Source organism: Rousettus aegyptiacus, unplaced genomic scaffold, assembly GCF_014176215.1.
Source record: "Rousettus aegyptiacus isolate mRouAeg1 unplaced genomic scaffold, mRouAeg1.p scaffold_m13_p_10, whole genome shotgun sequence".
NCBI classification, from domain to species: domain Eukaryota; kingdom Metazoa; phylum Chordata; class Mammalia; order Chiroptera; family Pteropodidae; genus Rousettus; species Rousettus aegyptiacus.
In genome coordinates, this window is record NW_023416285.1 from 83,171,077 (window position 1) to 83,187,858 (window position 16,782).

Here is a 16,782-nt window from a genome sequence, read left to right on the forward strand (position 1 = left end):
TGTAAATTGGTTGATTCTTTTCTGAAGGGCAATATGCCAGCGAGTATCATAATTTTTAGCAGAGGCATAATTCTAAAATCAGAAATTCTATTTCTAGGAATTTGCCCTAGGAAAATAAAATATGTGTGTAAATATTTAGCCACAATAATGTTTACATTAGCATTTTTTACCTAGTGAAAATTTAAAGTAACTTAATATGTCTAACATCAGGAGATTTATTAAGTAATATAAATTCTAAACAATAAATCATTAGTGTTTGAGAATTATATTGGAGAATTTCTAATGAGATAAAAGTTGCCCATAGTATTTTATTACCTGAACAACAAATTTCTAATTGGTAAGTTTTATTTAAATATATAAAAATATGTTTGGAACTGTATGCACCAAAGTATTATGGAGATTATGTCTAGATTCTTCCATTTTAAAATTTTTCTACAATGAATATGTGCTGCTTCTGGAATAAAAAAATAACATTGGTTTTTTTTTAAAAGAAAGGGTTAGCCCTTACTTAATATTATGTACAAAAATGATCTCCAAATAGACCAAAGATTTGAATGTAAGAATTAAAACTATCGAACTCCTAGAAAATAGCATAAGGCAAAAGTTTCATCACATTGAACTTCGCAATGAATATTTTCATGGATATGATGTCAAAGGCACCAACAACAAAAGAAAAAATAGACAAATTGGACCTTATGAAAATTAAGAAATTTTGTGCATCAAAAGACATTATCAACACAGTAAAAAGGCAACCCACAGAATGGGAGAAAATATTTTTAAATCACATAACTGATAAAAGATTAATATCCAGAATATAATTCAAAAACAACTCAATTAAAAAATTATCAAAGGAATTTAAGAGACAGATACATAACAGTCCATCTAACAGCAGCAGAATATACATTCTTCTCAAATTCCCATGGACACTCTCCAGAATAGATCATATGTTAAGCCATAAAACAAGTCAACAAATTATAGAAGACTGAAATTATATCAAGTATCTTTTCTAAACAAAGGGGTATAAAACTAGAAATTAAGGAAAATTGGAAAAATCATACTCCTTAAGAACCAATGGGTCAAAGAAGACATTAAAATAGAAATTAAAAAATATCTCCAGACAAATGAAAATGTAAATGCAACATACCAAAACTTAAGGTATGCAGTGAAGTAGTTCTAAGAAGAAAGTTTATAGATAAATGTCTAAGTTAAGAAAAAAGAAATCTCTCAAACAATCTGATTCTACTTTTCAAGGAATGAGATAAAGGAGACCAAATCAGTAAGTTTTATTTAAGCGCATATAAATATATTTGGAACTATATGCACCAAAGTATTATGGAGATTATGTCTAGATCCTTCTATCCAAAGTTAGCATAAGGAAAGAAATGATAAAGAATAGAGCAGAAATAAGTGAAATGGAGACTAGAGAGATAATAGACAAAACTAAGAGATGGTTATTTGAAAAGATAAATAAAATTAACAAACCTTCGGCTAGACTCACCAAGAAAAAAAAAAGGACTCAAAATTATAAATGAAAAAGGAGATGTTATAACTGCTACGACACAAATACGAAGGGTCATTAGAGGCTACCACGAAAACTTATATGCCAACCAATTGAATAATGTAGAAAAAAATGAAATGGGTTAATTGCTGGAAACATAAAACCTACCAAGTCTGAATCATAAAAAAAATAGAATTTCTGAAAAATCAATGAGTAAAGAGATTTAAACAATAATCAGGACCAGATGGCTTCACAGGTAAATTCTAGAAAACATTTAAAGAAGAATTAAATGCCAGTCCTTCTTAGACTCCTTCAGAAAACCGAAGAGGAAAGAATAGTTCCTAACTCACTTTATGTGGTCAACATTACTCTCGCATCAAAGCCAGATTAGAACACTACAAGGAAAAAAATTACAGGCCAATATCCTTGACGAACATAGATGCAAAAATCCTTGACAAAACATTAGCAAACCAAATTCAACAGTACATTGAAAAGATCATACACCATGATCAACTGGGATTTATCTCTGGAATGCAAAGATGGTTCAACATCTCCAAATCAATCAGGGTGATACACTACAATAACAGAATAAATCATATGATCATCTCAATAAACAGAAAAACCATTTGGCCAATTCAACATCCTTTCATGATAAAAACTCAACAAACTAGGTATAGGGGGAACATACCTCAACATAATAAAGGCCATATATGACAAATCCACAACTAACATCATATTCACTGGTGAAAAGCTAAAAAAAAAAAAATCAGAAACAAGGCAAGGGTATCCTCTCTCACTACTTTTATTCACATAGTACTAAAGTTCTAGCTAGAGCAAGTAGACAAGAAAAGGGAAATAAAGACATCCAAATTGGAAAAGAAGAAGTTAAGTTGTCTATGGTTACAGATGACATGATCTCAGATATATAGAAAACCCTAAAGACTCTACCAAAAAACTTTTAGAACTAATGAATGAATTCAGTAAATTTGCAGGATACAAAATCAACATATGAAAATCAACCTCATTCGCCATACAACCAAAAAGAATAAAATACTTAGGAATAAATTTAACCAAGAAGATAAAAGATCTCTACACTGAAATTGTAAGATAGAAATGAAAGGCGACACAAATAAATAGAAAATGTCTCATGTTCATGGATTGGAAGAATTAACATTGTTAAAATGAGGTGGCTCTGTTGCGTATTGGACTTCTAATATTGTTAAAATGTTCATACTACCTAAAGCGATCTATGTATTTAACACAATCCCTATCAAAATCCCAATGATATTTTTCACAGAAATAGAAAAAACTATCCTAAAATTTGTACAGGACTACAAAAGAACCAAAATAGCAAAAGCAATCTTATAAAAGCACAAACCTGGAGGTACTGCACTTCCTAATTTCAAAATATATCACAAAGGTACAGTAATCAAAACACTATGGTACTGGCATAAAAACAGATATGTAGACCAATGGAACAGAATAGAAAGCTGAAAAATAAACCCATGCATGTGCAGTCAATGAATCTTTGACAAAGGTGCCAAGAATATACAATGGGAAAAAAGATAGTGTCTTCAGTAGATGGTATTGGAAGAACTGGACAGCAACATGCTATTTTATAGTAGGCACAAAAATTTTCACAAAATGTTTAAGACTTGAAACTATAAATTTCCTAGAAGAAAACATAGAGGCATTGGTTTTGGCTTAGGGAGTTAAGCTCCCTGACATAGGTCTTGATGATAAGTTTTTGGATTTGCTACCAAAAGCAAAATAAAGAAGTGGAACTACATCAAAATAAAAATCTTCATAGTAAATAAAACAATCAATGGAATAAAAAGACGACCTATGAAATGAGAGAAAATATTTTAAACCACATATCTGATCATGGTTTAGTCTTCAGAATATATTAGGAACTTCTACAACTCAAGAGCAAAACCAAATAACCCAATTAAAAATGGGCAAAGGGCCTGAACAGACATTTTTCCAAAGAAGATGCGTAAATGACTAACAGGTATATGAAAAGGAGCTCAACATCACTAATTATCAGGGAAACACAAACAAAAATCACGATGAGCTATTGCCTTGCACCTGTTGGAATGGCTGTTATCAAAAAGACAAGAAGTTAGTGTTGGTAAGGGTATGGGAAAAAGGGGACCCGCATACATTGTTGGTGGGAATGTAAATTGGTATAGCTGTTACAGAAAACAGTATGAAGGTTTCTCAAAAATCAAATCTAGAACTACTAGATGATCCATCAATTCCACTCGTTGGTATATAGCCAAAGAAATGAATCAGTATTTTGAAGAGATTATCTGCACACCCATGGTCATTACAGCATTATTCACAATAGCCAAGATGTGGAAACAATCTAAATGTCCATCTATGAATGGGTAAAGAAAATGTGAAAGTGTGTGTGTACGAGTGCGCACGCACACACACACACACACACACACCCCACACTGGAATATCGTTCAGGCATGAGAAAGAAGGAAATCTACCATCTGTGATAACATGAATGAATCTGGAGGACATTATGCTAAGTGAGGTAAGCCAGACACAAAAAGACAAGTACTGTATGATTTCACTTATATGTAGAATCTAAGAAAGGTGAGGTCACAGAACCAGAGACTAGAATAGTGATTGCCAGGAGCTAGTGGGTGGGGAAATGGGCAGATGTTAGTCAAAGAGCACAAATTTTCAGTTATAAGATGAATAACTTCTGGAGATCTAATGAATAGCATGGTGACTATAGTTAATAATACTGTTTTGTATACTTGAAATTTGCTGAGAGTAGATCTTAAGAGTTCTGTCTACACATACGCATACACACACACAAGTGGTGACTATGCGAGGTGCTGGATATGTTAGTTAGCTCAATTGTGATAATCACATTACAATGTATACATCTATCAAATCATATTGTCCACCCTAAATATATACAATTTTATTTGTCAATTATACCTCAATAAATCTGGGAAAATATTTCTTTGAAAGAAGTAAAAATAAATAGGTTACTTTAATTTTTCAAATGAGCAAAGAACTTAAATAGATGTCAGGGAAGAGACTAGGAAAAAATAACTCATATGTATTATTGAGATCAATTAATGAAGTTTGAATAAAGCATACAGATTAAATAATTGTCTTAAGTCAAGGTCAAATGTCCTGATTTTGATAATTGTACTGCGATTACATAACTGAATATCTTTGTTATTAGGAAATACACATCAAAATATTAAGCGACAAAGGGACATGATATACATCTTTCAAAGAGGTGTAAATGGCCAATAAACACACGAAATGCTATTCACCATCACCAATCATTCAGGAATGCAAATCAAAAGCACCACCTCACACCCCTTAAGATGGCCATTATAGAAAGAAACAAAACAGAAAATAACAACTGTTTGCAAGATGGTGGAGAAGTTGGACTCCTTGTGCGCTGTTGATGAAAATATAAGGAGGCAGAGCTGCTGAGGAAAGCAGTATGGCAGTTCCTTAAAAAAATTAAAAATAGAATGACCATATTGTCCAGTAATTCCACTTCTGGGTTTATACCCCCCAAAATTAAAAAGCAAGGCTCAAAGAGGTATTTATACATCCATGTATAAATAGTAGCATTATTCAGAGTAGCTAAAATATGGAAGCAACCCAAGTGCTATAGTCATCCAATGGAATATTATTCAGCCTTAAAAAGGAAGAAAACTCTGACACATGCTACAACATGGATAAACCTTGAAGACATTAGGACAGATGAAACAAGTCAATCGCAATAGGACAAAAAATTATGAGGAACCTAGAGTAGTAAAGTTCAGAGAGACAGAAAGTAGATGGTGGTTGCAAGGGTTTGGTGGGGAGGGGCAATGAGTTGTCTAAACTACAGAGGTTCAGTTTTGCAAGATGAAAAGAGTTTTGGAGATGAATGAATGATGGTTACACAACATAAATATCCTGCATATACTGAACTGTATACTTAAAAATAGTTAAGGGGGCAGATTTTATGTGTATTTTACCACAATAAAAAAAATTGGAAAAAAATTAAAAAGGGATCATTAAATGTTGAATACTAGGAGTTCTCTTCTGAGTCCAAGCCCTGATTCTTCGGTCACCAGCTATGTGATCTTGGACATGTCACACCTCTGCCAGAGTTATGAGTCAAGTGGATAAAGGAGAATTTGCCATAATGTAGGGCTGTTGTGTATTTGCACACACTTTATAAACTGTCAACACCAGGTAGATGTGAAAGGATATATTTTTTGTGTCTCCAATGAAATGAATTAATTAGATTGATCTTGTAAAGTATTTAAGACTGTGCCAGACACATAATAAACACTAAATAAGTGTCACCTAGTATTACTTTATAATTCTTCCCGATATGGGGCATTATGAAGCACATACACCTCAAGCACCTCAGAGTTCTCTGCATCTGACCCCATGGGCAATATGACACTTGGAGGGCTTAACCACAGCCCTGCTCAGCAGTAACTGATTCGGGGCCTCGTGAAGTCTATCCTATGACCGTACACTCAGCAGTTCCCCAAGGACCTGAAAGAGCTGATTAGCTTCCCTAACCACCTTTAGGCACTGGCCACAGTCAGCTAATTTAATAAAAGAGTATAATGACTCCGGATTGTTTATACTCTCAGTTGTTTATATCAGTCGTATCATAAAGTGCAGTACTTAACAAGCACAGGGAAATGCACTCTAATTGTAATTTATAAAGCCAAGTGATATGTTAAAAGAAAAAATGGAAACATATAAAGGCACAAGTAGTTAATTTTTGTGGTATGAAAGTATTAATCAAAATAACTAACAGAATTTTTGTGTTACACGGGAGCTAGGAAGGCCAGCGACTTTTCTAGTGCTGTGTCATCCAGGACTCATGCATCTTGGTCAGATTACTTTCCGTAAGCTTTGATAGCCATTTACTAGTAACTTAGATAATTTAAAGGAAACTCCAAAAAGAGGAGTAAGAAATGGAGACATAGAAGAAAAGGGGAAGAGAGTGGGAGAGAGTGCTAGAGAAAGAAATTTCTAAAAGTACCTTCGAGTCCATATTAATGAGAGAGAGAGAGAGAGAGAGAGAGAGAGAGAGAGAGAGAGAGAGAGAGAAGAGGGAGGGAGATCTTTCTTATAGTAGAATGAAAAGAACCAATAAATGTAAATGGAATGATGAAATTAGAAAATCACTCTTTTGCAAACATCATGATAATTCAGGCAAGAATCGAGAATCATCAATGGATGCTAAACTAGTGAGTGAACATTTAAGGAGGAACAGAATATTTATATAGTCTCAAAACATCCCCTACAAGACACATGTTAACTGCAAAGGAGAGAATGGTCACTTTACCGTGGAGAAGCCTGGCAGACACCAACCGCCTTAACCACATGGTCAAAGTTAACTCTACTGATAGTGTGACAAACCTCCTGATGAAGTGCACTTGAGAAAGACAGGCATCACCTCCCTGGAATTCCTGCCCGTAATGCATCACCTGAATCTAATCCTGAGGAAACACCAGACAAACCCAAATTAAGAAATATTCTACACAATAAATGGTCTATACTTTTCAAAAGTATCAACATCACAAAAGGCAAAGGAAGACTGGGGTGGCTCCACAGTGTAGTGGTTAGCACTTCTGCTTTACATGCAGAAGGTCCTTGGTTCACGCCCCAGGTGGAGCCATAATACCCTGGGTGCACCGGGCCTGCCAAGTGTGCTGGGGTGCCAGGTCCCCCGTTGCTGGTGGAGAGCCTGTGGAAGGAGACACCCCACCTTCAGAGATCCAGTTCTTAAGGGGAGACAGCAACATCCCTAGGTCAAGGGTGGAAGTGGAGGGGTGGGAATTAAAGAGGGGAAAACAAAAGACAAAGGAAGGCTAACGAAGTTCCAGAGCAAAGGAAGTTACAGAGACGCGACAATTAAATGCAAAGTGCGATCCTGGACTGGGGAAAAAATAGCTCTAAAGGTCTGGGGAAAAAATAGCTCTAAAGGTCGTTATTGGGACAATTAGTGAAATTTGAATAAAGTGTATAGATTAAATAATAGTCTTGTGTCAACGTCAAATTTCCTGATTTTGCTCATTGTACTGTGATTATACAAATAAATATCCTTGTTTTTAGGAAACACACACTGAAGAATTAAGGGGCAAAGAGGCATAATGTCTGTACGGAATTCTCAAATGGCTCAGAAAAAATTATATCCATAATATACATATAATTTACATACATAATATTTAATATTCCTTACATCCAATGTGTAATATTGCGAGAAAGAGAATGCTAAAGCAAATGTGTCAGAATGCTATCAGCTGGTGAATTTGGGTGCAGGGATTATGGCAGCTTTTGTTACTATTGCAAATTTTCTTTACGTTTGAAAGTATTTACAAAAATACAAAGTAATATATATATATATATATATATATATATATATATATATATATATCAGATAAGTTAATGTCCAAGAGCTGTCCCAACTCTTCAGGATTTCTGAACTAAGACCCATCAGCAGCTTATCAACATGGCGCAAGCCCAGGCCCTGCCCCCATTCTCAAGTCCTCCCTGGAGCTTTCCTCCCTTAGCCTGTCACCACGCCTGTTGCTCTCTCCCCCTTTGTCTCCCTTCAGTCTTATAATGTGAAATAATTCCAGAGTTCTTGTGAGCTCCTCCCAGAAAGATCCTGCATAATTTCAGCAAAAGCATAAGAGACTCACAAGGGAAATGAAACCTCTGCTCTCTATTCTATCCCTTCTTTTCTGTTGGGTAATTCACATCTCCTCTCTAGCGGCCCTTCACCTCTTGGTTGAATATGCCCTACGCCCCTCTCCTTCAAATGACAAAGCCAAAAACCATCCTGGACTCAACATTCCCTCCACCTCCTGCCCCAACTCCTCCCCTTCACACTCAACCTCTGTAAATACGGTCTGTATTTGCTCTCCTGTTCCCCCTCTCGATTTATTCTTCAAACCCACGGCAAACTGCCTTTTGCCCTCATCACTCCATTCAAACTGCTCTTGCCGAACTCACCACCTTCTCATGAGCAAAGCTGATAGACAGTTGCTGACCCCCATTTCATCTATTGGCAGTTGATGCTGTTAAGCATTCCTTCTTCTAGAAACATTCTTATGGCTCTTATGGCCCCATTCCTGGTTCTCCTCCAACAACACTGTTCTTTCTCAATCTCCGTTTTGGGCTCCTTGGACTCCGCCTGTCCCTGAAACGTGGGTGCTCCTCAGAGTTCTTTCTTATGCCCACTCTGCACGGCTTCCATCGTGTATCTTCAAATTTCCAGTTGCCTACCTGACATCCTCACTTGGATACCTCATAAAGGTCTTCAAACTCAATATCTCTGAATCTAAACTTTTCCCTTCAGCCAGGATTCTTTATCTCAGAGAACATCACCGCATGGACTTGGCTGGCAAGCCAGATGCCTGGCATTTACCTTTGGTTCCTCTCTTCACTTGTACACCAATCGGTCAATAATTCCTATTAATTCCAGTGCTCTATCCCTGCTCTGCATGAGGTCAGCTCACCCTGCAGCATCTCCTGTTCATATCGTTACCACAGCCATCAACTGCTAACTTCTAACCAACACTTCACTCTGCATTTAAAATGCTCTTTCTAACAGAAAAATATGATGTGTCTCCCCTGCTCCAAACCCTTCCGTGACGGTCTACGTCTTCAGCCCCTGGGGCTCCCACTTCCATCATATGGGAACTTCATATTCCTCCAAATTATCATCCATAGAATAAAAGTTTTCTCTCCTCCTCCCCTGTCTGAACCTCTGGGAAATATCATTTTGGTCAGCGGCCTAATCCAATTCTGAAACATCACTCAGTTTTCTTTGACAAATATTTATTTCCCTCTTTATAGTAACTTGAACATTTCTTCTTTATCCTTAAACACATCAATACATCATTAATTTAGATTCCACTAATTCAAATTTTGCAAATATTAGGCCCAATAACACTTGAGTAAAGATTCATTAATCCCATCACTGTGAATATTTGACTTTTTGCTGACAAGGAAAGGGAATGCTTAAATTAGAACTTATGAAATCAAGAATTCATTTAACACATTTTCCCCTTTTGAATTTACTAAATTTTACAAAGTAGGATATTCTTTTCAGTTACGATACTTCCATTAAAATGCGAGCCATGGTAAACTGAGGTTTCCCATGACCTTATCTCATTGTACTAATTAGAGCATGCATAATAAAATTAAAATGCTTTTTGATTTTCAACTCTGAGCAAACCTATTCCAAACAAATGAAGACTGAATATACATTTCTCTCTCTTCGTTTTAATCGAGAACCATGTTTCACTTTCACTGGGTCACCAAACTGAGCCCCTGTGATTGCCAGTTAAGGGATAAGATCTCGTGGGATCTACCTCCATACGTGGCTTTGAGCTTGTTGCTAGAGAGACAAAGACCGTTCTTCACTAAGACATTTCCCTTCAATTGTGAGCTTCCTACTAAGTCAATTGTCTGCAGGACAAGATAAAACCTGTCACCGCAGTCGCTGAGAGACTGATGTGCAGGATTGGAGAGAGTAACTGTAAGAAATGAAAGCCTTAGAGAGCGGGTAAGGATTCATGATTTGCGAAGCCTGGGTGAACTTTGTCAAACACACGAGGAGAAACAAGAACATCGGAATGCATTTTGTCAGCCTCAAGTGATTTTCTCAACTGCTCATCTGACTTTCGAGGACGTGACGATAAAAACAAAGTGGCTGTTGAGAGGGTTTTAATAGATTCTGACTGCAACGGCAGCTGCAGGTGACCGTCCAAGGCCGTCTCCTTGGCTCCTGACCCCAAACGCTTCAATTTCACTTAATCCTTCAAGGCCAGGCTCTCAGTCTTAAATTCTTGCTATACAGACGGTGTGAATTATCAATAAAGAATTAAAGACTACTTGTAGCTACCGACATACGACTTTACTTTTTCCCCTCAAAAATGTTCTCATACCATACCTGCTAGGAGTAAACTTGTAAAACCTTTTGAAAGTCAATTTGGACTAATGTATCATTTTCTTTAAGAATGTTCATATAATTTAAACTAGCAAATATATTAAGAAATAACCACAGATGGGGAAGTCGTGGGCACCTAAGAATGTTCACTGAAGGATAGAAAGGTAATTTATAAGGAACGGCAACATCGGAAATAGGAACGTAGGGGACAAATATTTTGTGTTTGCTCTGTTCTAGGTATCATTTTTAGCATTTTACATTTGTCAACACATTTCATGGGTATAACAGTCCTGTGAAGCAGGTGCCATTATCCCACCCCCACCCCACCCCCCGCCGCACCTCCTTTTTTTTTAGATAAGGAAAATGAGGCATAGAAAGGTATTTATCTGAGCTGGAGCTGAGAGTCAAACAGTCCAATCCAAAGCCAGCCCTTCAAAGCACTATCACGTTTTCCCACGGTCATGTCTCAGATACTATGTAGTTAAGTGTGCTGTGTCTGTAATAATGTAGAAAAATGTTTGTGTTATCATGTCCAGTTAGAAAAAGAAACATCATCATAAATATGTAATTATTTTTAAGAAAAGGGGAAAAAAAAGAACAAATCTCTATGCTTAAAAAGAGATTCGAAGATATACGGATGTAGACACCAATGTGGTACTCGTGAGGACCTTTGGGTGGTGGAACTATGATTTTTTTCCTGTTATTTTCTATTTTTTTAAAAGTAAGTACATATTGCTTTTTAACTAGTAAAAATGATAATTTATTCCTTTTAAAGCTCTCGTGCGTTTCCTGCTCCCACCCTAATTTCCCTTCCCTTCCCTCCTCACTTCACTTCACACATTGACCACAAATTTTTTCTCCTAGTCCTATTTCTCCCAATTTTTATTTCTTATCCTCTCCCCCTTTTTTCCTTTCTTCTTCCTCCTGTATCACTCCATCCTCCCTTCTCCATCCCACAAAGCTCATGAGCAGGAGACCAAGCCCCTCACAGTGCTGCCTGACAGCCCCCTCCCTCTGTACATGGGGAGAACAGGGCAGTTGAGGTAATTTTTGAAAAACCTCAACAATGGTTTTTAGCATTGTGTTTTAGTTTTTCTAATGGCTTCTAAAACTGTTAAAATTAAATCCAGTGGCCTTAAAATTTGAGGCTACCTGGTCAGTCACTGGTTCAAGACCCCACTGGCTTTTCAGCATTCTCTGTGTTCTGCTCCTTTCTCTGCTGATGGTGAATGACAGACACCTTTTGGCTTCTGCCCTGGCAGCCTCATCCGTGGGCCCTCTCCCTGATGTCCCGGCAGCCCTGTCTGTGGGTCCTTTCCTTACAACACGTTTGCTTTTGATTCTTGCTCTTTCCTCTTTCCCAGGACCACATTCCCTTTGGATCATGAAGCTGCCTCCAGACAGTCAGATATCCTCAGGCCAGTGTTTTGCTCCCAAGTATACCTGGCTGGCAGGCTTGGTGAACTCATTCCAAGGCCATCTCCATTATTACAATCTGACTTATCTCCAATTTAAAAATTCTAGTTCAAGTCCTTTCCACAGGAGTAGAAGCAGCAATACCCATGCCATGAGGGGTGGAGTCAAGAGACCTCTCTGATCTCCAAGGTCATGGGTCAGTCCACTGCGAGTCAACTCAAGCACTACCTACTAATTAAACTAACAAGGAAGACTGACTAGGCTGAAAAAAAACAGGGCCTGTCAGGCAATTCGTCCCTGAATTCTAGACGCCTTACTGATAACCATTTGGTTGTCTATTAAAAGGGACTTTGAAGTCATTAAACCTTTATCCCAGTTAGCATTTTTTTTTTTTTTTTTGTGAGAGGGTGCCGGTTTTCTCCTCAAATCTTAAATTTTTAGTACCTAATAGTGAGGGATACTGGTAGCCTTAAAAGTATCAGCAGTTGCTTTTTCAAACATGGCTTCTCTGCAGTGTTTTATCTCTCACGCTCATCCTCCCGCTGGAGCCTCTCATCAGCCCCACTGACCGACGTCCCTCCTCCCCCTTACGTCTAGAAGGGCAGTTTCATTAATTCCCCCCTTGGGTAAAAATGCTGGCAAAGTTACCTTGTTTTCAGTCCTACCAAGCTCAAATACTAAGTTTGCCTTTTTTCCCCCCAACAGGAAGACTAACACATCATTTTTTCTCCCTTCATTTTAAAAGTAATTGTGTTCACCGCAAACAATCAACCAAACCACACAATACATAAAAGTGTGAACGAGAAAGTGACAGCCTCCTGTAATTTTATTTCCTAGAGGGAGATATGGTTATTAATTGGTTTGCCTTTTGGAGCTTTCAAAATCCCACCTGGGGAAACATCATGGCTGTCTGCTTCTTTTCACTCCTGGTCAGGCCTGCCTCCTCGAGCCCCACAAGCTCATTCCTATCTCTGTGGCTTTGCTCATGGCATTCAACCGTCTACAATTTACCCCGCCTTCTCCTCCACCCATCTGATTTATCTCCAATTTAAAAATTCTAGTTCAAGTCCTTCCTGCAGCATAAAGCCTTCCAAAGCCTCACTGGTGTATAGAATTTGTACTCTGGGCTACACAATTCAACCACATAAATGTCTCTTTCTGATGCTACTCCATCTCTCTACCTAGACCATATACTGCTTTTTTAGAGCCTAGTGACACAGCGGGCAATCATAAATGTCTGTAAGATAAATTCATATGAATAAACAAACAGTTAACTGAGTGGCTTCTTTTAAATTTAGTAAAACTTCTTATTCAATGTGTTTCATTTTTTTATAGTTTCCAACCTATAGGCCAGTGATAATTGACACGGATATCCTGAAAATGCTTTTAAATCTCCCCTACACCTATTCCCAGAGTATCTATGAGGTTTGGATGCCAATTAAGACACAGATTCCCTCCTGGTTCCCCACAAAGCAGATGAGTAGCTGGACCATTTTGTTCACTTCCTGCTCACTAAGCTGTTCCCCTTCTGTAATTCACATCATCCACGGTGCCTAGACTGATGGCATCACCATAAACCAGTGCTCAAGCTCCTGGTTGTTGCTTAAGTGTCCAGCTGATACATGTCCTTGGTGCAGAATATTTTGATTAATTTAACAAAGGTTCTGATTCAGTCAAGGGCCGTAGAAGCCTCCATGGCATTGAGGATCAACGTCCTGGGACTCCAAGCAGGAGCTCATGTGAAAAAGAGAGTGAACAGCAGTGGCCAGGACGGAGGCAGGCTGTTTTTGGACTAAATGGTATATATATGTGTGGAATTTGCAAATTGCCAACCAACAAGGGTTGCATATTCATGCTCACCTCTCGTCACATTTAATCAGAATCACGCTGTCTGTTCCGATGCCCAAGGCTGCAGCTCCCTTCTTGAGAGAAAAATGACTCTGGAAAAGAAAAAAAAAAGCATACTTATAATTAGTTTCATGTAATGTCAAGATCCGCTTCCTTAGCTGCTTTTAAAAAATTTTTTATCCTTTTATTTCTAATCCGTCGCTCCAAAGCCTGGATGGCTGAGAGGAGATGGCATCCTTTACTTAAGTTTTTTTTTTTATATTTAAAGAAATTGTGCCGAAATGCAGAAAGTATTTACCATCTTAAGAATTCAGTGGCCTTAAGTACATTCACATTGTTGTGTAACCATCCCCCACTATCCATCTCCAGAACTCTTTTCATCTTGCAGAACTAAAACTCTGTACCCATTAAACATCGACTCCTCATTCCTCCCTCCCCCAGCCTCGGGGGACCATCACTTTCTGCGTCTATAATTTTGACTACTCTAGGTACCTCATATAACTGGAACCACACAGTATTTGTCCTTTCATGACCAGCTTATTATACTTTGCATAATGTCTTCGAGGTTCATCCATGTCGTACATAGCATGTGTCAGAACGTCCTTTTGTAATGTCGACTCGTATTCATTGCACGTATACACCACGTTTTGTTTTTCTGTTCATCCATCGAAGGGTACTTGGTTGCTTCTGCCTTTCGGCCATTGTGGATGATGGTGCAATGAACACGGGTATAGAAATATCTCTTCGAGCCTTGCTTTTAATTCTCTTGGGTATATACTCAGAAGTGAAATTGCTGGGTCATATGTTAATTCTATTTTTGAGGAATTGCCATCCTGTTTTCCACAGCAGCTGCACATTTTACATTCCCACCACCGGTGCACAGTGATTCCCGTTTCTCCACATCCTATTGACAGTTGTTATTTTCTGCTTTTCGATGACAGTCATCCTAACGGGTACAGGGTGATACCTCTTCGTAATTTTGCTTTGTATTTCTCAAATGAATAGTGATGCTGAACATCTATTTTTTGTGTGTTTATTAGCCATTTGCACATCTTCTTGGGAGAAATGTTTAAGTCCTTTCCCGATTTTTGAATGGTTTTTAATTTTTGTTTCTGTTTTTTGTTGTTGTTGTTGTTGTTGAATTCACTGGAGCTTTTAAGTGAGGATAACAAGACTCTTGAAATTGTAAAAGGACTTGTTACCCTAACATACAGTCATTTAAGGGGATTTTACATACAAGGAGTAAGAACACATGGACTGCCTCCAGCAGCTGCATACGTATGGCTCTCAGACTCATATTTTGCTACCAAGAGGACACATCCAGTTTCTCTCATTGAGTGAAATCGTGTGCACTCAAGTAAGAAAAGAAATTGGTTTTAAACCCACCACTCTTCATCCCAGACTTCAGGGGGTGGGGGGCGCCTATCTGTTGCGCAGGTGACCACCCAGCCCAGGGTGGGCTCGGGAAGGAGGCATTGGTTTCTGGCTCAGGCAGAACAGCGTGTGGGAAAAGGCCACACTGCTGAGGCACTGCCACATCTTTGTGCTCTTGGTTATTGATTCCGGGTAGGAATCTGAATCTCAATGGCAGTAATCACTGCAATTTGGGAAGCTGAGAGAGGCTAACCTAAGCCCAGCTGTACTGCATCTGCCCAGCAGCCTCTTACTATTAACTACAGATCATTAAGCTGTCCAAAAGAAGAGCTGCTGCCTCAATTTACATCTCCAAAGGGCTGCTGACTGGAATTTTAAGTTATGGTTCCAGAGTGTACTCTCTCTTCGAATGCCCCGTTTTGACTCATCTGAATTCTTAAATAGGCTGCATAGGAACTGCTAACACATATTTTTAGGAAATGTGGTCTCATAAGCAAGAAGAAATCACATTAACAACAGCAGCAAATAATGTAAACCAATAAACAAGGCACTGAAAAGAGACGTTTGAAAAGCCCAGCGTAGCTCAAAAGGAATGAGAAAGGACCATTAGCCTCATTTTACAACCTCAGGAAGACAAAGTGGACACATTCGTTACCAAGATACCTGGGAAACTAGGAGAGAAGGCTTAATTGGGTTTGTAAAGATGCATGTCTCCCCCGCCAAAAAAAAAAAAAAAAAAAAAAGTGCTCCTTCTTGTGTGTTTAGCAGATCCCTGGGCGACCTCAAAGAGAAGGAAATCAGGGGAGAACAGCGCTAAGTCTCTCACAGCCAGGAGGGCACAGAACAGAGGCGCCAGCTGCCCCACTGAGCAAGCACGAGCTACTCAGATTGGGCCCCTCGGTGAATGAGCTCGTAAGCATTAAACTGCCAAAAGGCAAATTGGGGATAAGTAAGAGATCTGGTGCACCTGGTCAATGAGAGGAAGTCGTCTTGTCTGGTCTTTAATGAAAAAGAATAGGGATTCTCAAATGAGGAGCAATTAACCAGGATAATTGATCACCATCCCAAATGCCACACACTTAAAGAAAAACACATCCCCGAATAGAAAGCTTAAAGATGGGGAACAAAGGTGATATGAGGCATGAAAAAGAAAATTAGGTACCCAGCACTTTATACTTTCGGGAAAGGGAGCAAGGAAATAGCTAAATTTATCCACTAATAGCAAGGGACCCATAAAGAAGAAGGAATTGAGAGAGAGAGAGAGGGAAAAAAAAGACACTGTCTAATGGGGAAGAAACAGCGACAGCATAAATGACCCGTCTCTCTGTGCTGGTAAGACGACACACGAGAATCATTTCTCATCCTTCGTGCCACGTTTCATGGAACCACTCGTTGGCACAGCAGCATCCCAGATGCTGAGGAGTCTGGATTCTAGGTGTCGTGAGAGAGCTCAGAGGGGAATTGGTCATGAGCAGAGGGCATGAGAGGCATGTGGTGTGGATGGCCTTCATTTCTGAAGGGCTTTGCCAAGGTGGCAGGAGCATCTCATGCTTATTTAGAACTAAATCCTATTTCTATTCAAGGGCCATAGATGTTAATATCTATATGATTTTTATTTTCTACTAAAAGAAAAATTCAAAGTTGATGAAGGATTAATTTCTCTGCCTTTAAAAAAATATCCTAA

The 16,782-nt window shown here is 38.5% G+C and overlaps 1 protein-coding gene across 2 annotated transcripts in view; it reads right to left on the bottom strand.

The window, feature by feature from the left end:
* Positions 1 to 16,782, bottom strand: part of GAD2 (glutamate decarboxylase 2) — a 68,336-nt gene that overhangs the window by 31,227 nt on the left and 20,327 nt on the right. For both annotated transcript variants that reach the window (XM_036228095.1, XM_036228097.1), the window contains exon 8: positions 13,737 to 13,816. In XM_036228095.1, the coding sequence (XP_036083988.1) occupies positions 13,737 to 13,816 (80 nt within the window). The remainder of the gene's footprint in view (positions 1 to 13,736; positions 13,817 to 16,782) is intronic.